General features: G+C 38.4%; 1 protein-coding gene across 1 annotated transcript in view; it reads left to right on the forward strand.

The window, feature by feature from the left end:
• The window catches only part of LOC117665659 (carbohydrate sulfotransferase 9-like), a 31941-nt gene extending 23787 nt beyond the window's left edge, over positions 1-8154 (forward strand). The window contains exons 2-3 of the mRNA XM_034417808.2: positions 3473-3613; positions 6747-8154. Coding sequence (XP_034273699.1) covers positions 3520-3613; positions 6747-7579 — 927 coding nt within the window. The 5' untranslated portion in view covers positions 3473-3519 and the 3' untranslated portion in view covers positions 7580-8154. The remainder of the gene's footprint in view (positions 1-3472; positions 3614-6746) is intronic.
• Positions 8155-9059: the final 905 nt, after the last annotated feature.

Consider the following 9059-nt stretch of genomic DNA (forward strand, 5'->3'; position numbering starts at 1 on the left):
CATTCTGGACCATTTACCACCTGCTAGGTTAGCTAAAATGTTTAAAAATATGTCTAGCAAATGTTGGAAATGTAATCAAAAGATGGGCACATTTTATTATAATGGACTTGTGCTAAAACAAAAATTTTGGGCAAAAATACATAGATGGCTAGACAAGATAATAGAGAAACATGTAGATTTTAAACCTGAACTGTTTTTGTTAGGGATGATTTCAGAAAAATTTGATAAGAGAAGTACGTATTTAATATTACATGTTTTAACAGCAGCGAGGATTATCTTTGCACAATATTAGAAAGATGAAGAAATGCTTCAAGATGAAGAGATAATTAAGAAGATATTAGACTGCAGAAATGGACAGACTTACACCGAAAATCAAACAGAAAGAAGACCCAGAATATTATCAAACTTGGAATTTATTTTACCAATGGTTGGAAAAAAAAGGTGGAGAGTAAGAATGGCATTTGTATTGTTAAGCAAATTACCGGTAAATGCTCAGACAATACAATGTTTATTAAGCACTAAGGAATGTAATTAATAGAAAATTAATAAAATTTATTTTAAAAATGTTTTCATCAAACTGATGCTTCAAGTTGGAAGAGTAAGTACAGTACATAGCTTAAATGATACTTCTCCTTTAATAACATATGTAGATTAGGATAATCATTACGGTTTGGCTAAAATGAATTTTTTGACAAAGTACAATCTTTGTCCCAAAGATGCTTTTTTCAAATGGCAACTTTTTTTTATTGATCTTGAAGATGTTTCAAGAGGGGTCCTTGGTGTTCTCTGAGCTTGCTTGTTTTCTTGCAGATTTCATTAAACCAAACTAGGTCACATCATCTGGGTAAGATGTTTCAAGAAAAATGTTCAGCCGTGGGGAGTTAATCTTGTGTTTTTATAGTCACCTGAATCAGAGTGGAAACAATTGTGGAATCTTCATAGAAACCACACTGTAAACAGGAGGCACCACTTATGTTAAGTTGTGAATATTATGTTAACATTAACCCCCAGGTGGCTTCAACAACCATAGGGTGTTGATGACTGGCTGATTACCAAGAGTATAAATGTTTTCCTTTCCCACCAGTTAGAATTGAAGACGTTTGTTGGATGAGAAGTGAAATGTCTTTAAGAAAAAAAATCAAGAAAGTCCAATTGCAGTTTGAAAAAAGCCCCTTTGGGACAACCATGACTGGATGACTGAGAATCTCCAGAGACATCTACAATCTTTATAGACTAAAAGATCAGCTCATCAGCTCCTGGTGGGTGTCTTTCCTTGGCAAGGAGCCTCACCTAAATCCTATTGTCTTCTGATACTGCAAGCATTCCTAAGGGCTGCTAGTGGTAATCTTCTACAGAAAGTACTCTTTGACACATTTGGAAGTGTTGTTTTCTCTGCTGATACGAAGGCTCATTTATGTGGTTTCTTGGTTTGCAAATTTCCTGGCTTGCTCTGGAAGAACCTAATGGACCCTCAAAAAAATAATAATCTGGAAATAGGTCAAATCCATACTAAAATAATATAAACTCATATCTACCCGTTCTAAGCATGCAGAACTACATGAATTTAGAAACTGATTTATTTCTCCCAAATGAAACATGAACACAAAAGATACCATTTTTAGAAATAAAGAAATTTCCGGAACTGGGAAGAGCATGCAGACCTGAGAGGAACTGAGGGAAAAGTTTAAATGGTCATAATTCCAATTTGAATGAATGAAGAGCTTAGGTGAAATTCAGAAGATCCTCCTCCATTGGTCTTCAAGCTACCTGAAGCCTTTCAAGGATCTCTCCATAAAAAAGAAAAGAGGCCAGGTCTTCTTTGCTACCTCCCTGAAATTTTATGAAATATCAGATATTGCCTGAGCAAACAAAGCCTGCTGAAACTTGAAAGCTGACTGATTAACTCAATGAGTTGTTTCAAGGACAGAAGATTCGTGGAATGCCATGTGCAATTCTTTGTCTCCCTGATGGATTTCCCCTGTAAAAAAAAAAAAAAAAAGACCAGAAAAAGCAAGAAAACATCAATAGGGCATAAATGGCAAACTGCATTGCCTGGACTCCCTGTAAGATTCCATACAGGAAGCTAAATCATGACATACCTTATGCGTTGTCCAGCGGCAATATAGGGGATAGATGGAATCAAGGGAGTATTTGTGTATTAAAATCCATATTCCCTCTATCACTTTTTAAGAGGTTTATCATGCAAAATAAATAGGCTGCCTGTCATTTTTGCCCCATATTAGAACTTTTAGCTATAGGAAGTGTGATAGTTGTACATATACGACGGATGTGACTACACACTACAGGTTTCTGATTTTCATGCTGGAAGGAGGAGAGGACCTGATTTAGCAGATGGTTCATGTGCTGAATCAAAGTGTCAGGAAGGATCCTCCACTCATGGAACTAACTAGTGGTTGATGGCAGTGGTGGGTTTCAAATTTTTTTACTACCGGTTCTGTGGGTGTGGCTTGGTGGGCGTGGCATGGCTTGTTGGGTGTGGCTTGGTGGGCATGGCATGGGAAGGTTACTGCAAAATCCCCATTTCCTCCCGATCAGCTGGGACTCAGGAGGCAGAGAATAGATGGGAGCGGGGCCAGTCAGAATTTTTACTACCGGTTCTCTGAACTACTCAAAATTTCCGCTACCGGTTCTCCAGAACTGGTCAGAACCTGCTGAAACCCACCTTTGGTTGATGGAGATCACTTTGCTTATACTATTGAGATGTGATGCTCTGATCCAGATTTATTTTTCTTGTTTCTCCTAGCTCTGAACAGAATCCAGAGCAGAGTCATACCACCTGTGCCTGCAGAAAAGCTTTAGGGCGGCCCCAGAGTGCCTCAGAGATTGCTACAAAGTTGTAGGATGTATAATATGGCTGAAGGGGAAAATTATTAAACAGGTTGAAACAACACAACTGTAATGAATTTTACTATTTAATTTAGCTTAAGTCAAATGTAGTTTTTGTCTTCATTGTGCTGCTTTCTTTTGTTCTGTATCCCACTTATTTTTTTGAGTGCTGCCTGAGATATTGCACTGAGAGGTCAAGGGTAGAAGGCCAAAGGTTGCACTCCCTAATGTGCTTTATCATATCAAATATTGTTTATGTGTATATAGCAATAGCACTTAGACTTATATACCACTTCATAGTGCTTTACAGCCCTCTCTAAGCAGTTTACAGAGTCAGCCCCCAACAATCTGGGTCCTCATTTACCAACCTCGGAAGGATGGAAGGCTGAGTCAACCTTGAGCCGCTGAGACTCGAACTGCCAAACTGCTGGCAGCCGGCAATCAGCAGAAGTAGCCTGCCATACTGCATTCTAACCACTGCACCACCACGGCTCTTAATATACATATAAAGTATGTACGTAAAATAATGAAAACCTCCTTCGACAAATTGCAAAGTTCATCTTGTGTGATGTGTGATTTTTGAAGCCCTTTTAACAACATGCCTGTTATATTTCTGATTGTTTAGAATCTAACCTAAAAAGGTTACAGCATTTGGCCTGTTAGGAAACCGTAATGACTCACCTGCTGAAAAAGTTACTCATTTTTCTCCTGCTTTGTACACTGCTTGGATTCTTTTTTTCTACTCAACGGCATGCAGAAACGACAGGTAAGACAATGGATCATCAATTAACTGAATTCCAGCATATATGTGTGTGTGGGGGGTGGGGTGGGGGGGTCAATTTTCCAGTAAAGCAGTTATAAAAAAGTAGGTAAATATGACAGGGGCGTGGAACTGTGCAAACATTGTACTCAGAGGCAGCATAAGGAAATAAGACTAAGAATAAAAGAGAAGGATGGGAAGCAAATGTGTTGAAATCAATGTCAAAATGCATTGTAGTTCTGGACAAACATGGGTTGATAGATGATAAGACCACAGGGTGTACTATGGATTCTGCTGCTCTTCATGTGGTTTTGAATTGCAAATTAGGCGAAAACTAAATAAGCATTTACTCTATAGATATCATTATTGGTTTACAGACCTCACAAACTGAAGTGTTAGCCTAAATTTGCAATGACCAATAGGCTTGCCATCCTGTCAATTCTAAACATGAAATCTGTTCTCACTGAAACATACATATGCCCTTAAACTTTCACAGTTTTTTAAAAAAATAAATATTAAAGAATAAAATAAATGACAAAGGGAAAAAAAATGATAAAAGGCACTGTGGAAGGAAAATAAAACCCCAGTAAATAAAGAGAAGTTACAATTATCATAACATTTAAAAATCATTATTTCAATGATTACTTAAACCTATAAAATTAATCATGTCATTTTGAGAAATAATTTCAAGGCAAAAAATTGAAAAGAAAACCCTTAAAAACAGTAAGCAAAAACAATATTACATTCTAGATTCCCTCCCAATATACCCAGTTAGTGATTTCATTGAATTATTATAAATATTGCCATAGCTTCTGGTTACTATCTTGACATCAACTATTTTCCCCTTAAAAACCGTATTCTAAGTATTTGAGTCAGCTTTGTTATATGACTTGGAATATGTAAGCTAGCCATTCTTGCTTACATTTAGTCAAACTTCTATTCTGGATGCCTCCTGCATTCAGAGTTACCATATGGTACCTCTATGCAACTTATAGTTACATCTAAGTTAAAACAAAAAAAAAGTTAAAATCAAACCTTAAAACCAAAGACACATGGGGAAGGTGGGGGGACGGAGGTTTCCTACCCAGATGCATAATTTTACATTTCTTTCTGTCAATTTCCATCTTGTTCACTGGAACTCACTGCTCTGAGCTGTCTAAAGCTTTTTGAAATTTATCTCATTGATCCAAAGTGTTAACTGCCCCTTCCCCAGCTTTATACCATCTGCAAAAACCCTTAAATTATCATTTTAGGTCTCTCATTCAATAATTAATAATTTGGACCGGATCGCCCGATCCGGTAGCAATGGCGGCAGGTGGTTCGGAGAACCGGTAGCAAACATCCCTGCCCCACCCCATGCCCAGCTGAACCGCATGATCATCAGAGGCTTTTTAAAAAAAATTTTAAAAGCATTTTTTCTACAACCTCTTTGGCCGAAAAAATGCTTTTAAAAGTTTAAAAAAAAAAAAGCCTCTGATGATTGTGCAGCTCAGCTGGGATCGTCAGAGGCTTTTAAAAGCTTTTTTTCTGCAACCTTTTAAGGTTGTAGAAAAAATGCTTTAATTTTTTTTTAAAGTTGGCCACGCCCACCCAGTCACATTACCGCCCCCAAGCCACGCCCACAGAACCGGTAGTAACAAGTTTTACATTTCACCACTGCAACAAACGCAGCTCATGATTTCCCTCCCCCAAAGGGCAAAACCTTAAGAGATGGACTCATGTACGGATGTGTGCATTCAGTTATTCATTCACAAGTATTTACTTTGAAGCATTCATGTTGGGTTTCCAGCTGGCTGGCTAATTGATCCACACCCAGGCCCTTGCTTACAAAAATAAACACTAAGAATGCCTGTTGTGTAGGAGTAGAGGAGATAGCAAGCAGATGAGAAGCGGAGAAACAATGTTTGGAGATTGACAGCTATTACAGGCAGATGGGTTATCAATCATTTGCCAGCCCAGAAGCTACAGTAAGTGGCTGTAGGGATTTTTGCCTGGAGTATGGATTCGGAGTTCAGCTGGAGTACTCAAAAACAACAATGCTTAAGAGCTGAGTTTGGAGCTTGGCCTGGAGCTTGGCAGCAACCAGAAAAGAGGCAACCACGTTAAGGCAGCACCTCATAGCAACTACCACAAGAACTTTTAGAAGGAGTCAAAGGTTACTGAGTTAAAGGGCTGTGCATTAAAGATGTATTTGTTAGGTGTTTTTTGTGCCAGCCATGGCAGTTTCTTCAAAGGCCACCAGATGGGAACAAAGAGGCACCTTTGATCCCACTGATGGGTCAAGGGGCTCCGGCCCCTGCAACCCCATTGGGGAGAGTTAATGGCCCTCCGGCCCCCTCACACATTGGTAAGGGAGGAGCCAGGGCCCCCTATAAGAACCCCTCCACAGGGGCTGCTCTTTCTGCTCTTGTTGCACCTTCCTACAGGAATGATCCATGGGCTCAATCCAGACATGGATGCCTCCATGCCAGGGAACTCATTTTACTCTACTTTACTTCTAAATAAAGACTTAATTTGATTGCATCCTTGCGTGCTGCCTTTTCTTGGAAGTGCCCTCAACGAACCATTGATCTTTGTGAGATCCCTCACAGTATTTATATGACAACATCACCTTGTAAAGCCAAGATGGGTAGAGATAACCCATAGTAACATCCTGTGGTTGAAGATAAACATCCTGTGTGCTGCAATAAAGCATTGTGTATAGATCTGCTACACTGAGGTGTGTTCAGTCCCAGAAAAGCAAAGAACCCTCACAAAATGGAATGCTTGGAAACATCCCCATGATTTCATTTCTGTCTCAGAGGAAAAAGTAATTAATTAATCCAGAGGTGGGCAACTATGGCCCTTTTATGACTTGTGGACTTCAATTCCCAGAATTCCTGAGCTAACATGGCTGACTCAGGAATTCTGGGAGTTGAAGTACACAAGTCATAAAAGGGTCATAGTTGCCCACCCCTGAATTAATCCTATAGCAATTACTTCCCACAACACTGTTCACCAGATGCAATTAAAATATTGCTGAACTAAAATTCACCAAATTCCCATCCAAATGTGGCATACAGGACTGCAGATCTGATTTTTTAAAAAAGCTGTTATTTTTTTTTTAAATGTCTCAACAAAGTTTGAATTTTTCTTCTAGTTCATAAAGAAGATTGGTTGAAAATACAAAATGATCGTAAAACCAGATTGGATTCCATCTGCCTGAGCAAGAATTTAACAAATTTAAAAAGAAAGCTGAATGTACAGGTGTCTAGACAACTCTTTGTGGATGAGAACTACAAATTTATCTATTGTGAAGTGCCAAAAGTAGGCTGTTCTAATTGGAAGAAAATTGTTTTGCTACTCATGCTCAACCTGAGCAGGGATACCTTTGAAGTAAGCCAGAAGGAGATTCATAAAACAAACCTTCTAAAGCGGTTGAGTTCTTATCCACCTAAACAACAAGAAGAACTTTTGAATTCCTTTACAAAAGTGATGTTTACCAGACATCCTCTAGAAAGATTGGTCTCTGCTTACAGAGACAAATTATTGGGTAATGAACCTTACTATAGTGGCACTGTGGCAAATCAGATTAAAGCCTTGTTTAGGAAGGGCAAAAACTTTACAGGTGCTGTGACTTTTCAAGAGTTTGTAAACTATATTGTGACAAGCAATAAGGAGTATTTGGATGTACATTGGAAACCAATGTCCCTGTTGTGTGATCCCTGCAATATTCAGTATGACATTCTGGGAAAGTATGAGACGCTGGAGGATGATGTCAATCATACTCTCAACAGAATCAGAGCTCCAGAGATTATCCGTTACCCAGACAGTAAGTTTTATCCACAAAGGACAAACAAGAACCTCACTACCCAATATCTAAGAAAAATGGACTGGAACCAAATACAGAAACTCATGGAACTGTATCAGATAGATTTCTCTTTATTTAATTACACTTTTACTGCTGAAATGAAAATGTCATTTTCAGGCTAAGTCATACCTCTATTTTCTGGATACCTACCTTTGGGAGTAAGGCAAAAATTTGCTAGGGGGAAAAGCATTTTCTTTGGAGATATATATTTTAGAGAAAAAAACATTTCTTCAGGTGGCTATCTTTTTCTAAGTTGCCTCCTTAAAGAGGAGGCACTTGGTGCCTTCACTGACTTCATTTAGATGTCAAACATTTTATTCCATTATTCTGTAAATTTGATTTTATTGATAACTTGCCTTATTTTAGCACAGCTAAACCATACTTTGCTATTTATTTATGCATCACGCTATGCTTTACCACAAATCGAAATGTCTGGATCTATCCATTGCATTAGGTAGCAAGCAAGCAAATCACACTTTAAACAGCTGCGTGAACCTTGACACTGAGCATTTGAAATTTGTTTCCAGTTTATGTCTTGCGTATTGAATATGACTAGCATGCAAGAACATTTCGCTTATATGCTTTCATAGCATTCACCAGATTCTGTCTCTGTATGTAGTTGATATTTTGTTTTCACGTGTCTATCATGGGTATATGAATTTTGTGCATCTGAAAAATAAATTCACCTTGAAATGCATCTTGGCATGTGGAGTGGGCATTGTAGAAATTTGCATTTAGGGTATGATGGTATTAATAGGATATTAATAGGGTATTAATATCCTATTAAATATATTTCTCTTTGCTCTTCTCCCTTTTCATCCATCACATGTCCCTCTGAACTTCCACACGAGAGTCTCCAACTTTCAGGGACAATTTTGGAGGACAGAGCTGAAGCTGCAAGGAGAAGGGAATTTATTCTAGTAGCAGTCTATATAATATTAAATCTCTAATTGTCATTACCATTAACCTGGTTAAACATTAAATCATAGGGCAACAATTTTAGAACCAAAGTACTTCAAATGGGCTCACATACAGAATGTATCCAAAATCCAGGGACCCATGACTCTTATGGAAATTAAATTTGGGAAAGTCTGGGCTGCTTCAATGCTACTGGCTACTGTTGCACTGCTGGGCTATTGTTGCAGTCACATGATGCTCATTCTGAATGTTTCATGACAGTTTCCCAGCCACTTTTGCAGTCCTTTGTTCCCTACCCTACCCGGCAACAAGGAATTGATTCAGCATGTAACTTTTAAAGAAGCAACAATTTTAAAGTGCATGGATATTTTTATTACTTTATGATCCCCTTCTTTGGTATACAAACATGCTTATGTATCTGTATCCCATCTTTGTTCAGAATTTAAGGCACATTCATCCTTCTATATTCCTTTACAACAACCCTATGAGGTAGGATGAACTGAAAAATCACCAAGTGAGCTGCTGTGGCTGCAGATGGAGCAGAAACTGTATCTCTCTGGTATCAACCAAATACATCGGCCACTATGCCTTAGTCCTTGTCTATCCTGTTTCACTTTTCAACTACTCTACTCTGAAGCTGAGAGTAGACCAGCCCCTCATTCAACCACAGAAATCGGAATAGAA

This window comes from Pantherophis guttatus, chromosome 1, assembly GCF_059756535.1.
Source record: "Pantherophis guttatus breed Tessera chromosome 1, ASM5975653v1, whole genome shotgun sequence".
Lineage (NCBI taxonomy): Eukaryota > Metazoa > Chordata > Lepidosauria > Squamata > Colubridae > Pantherophis > Pantherophis guttatus.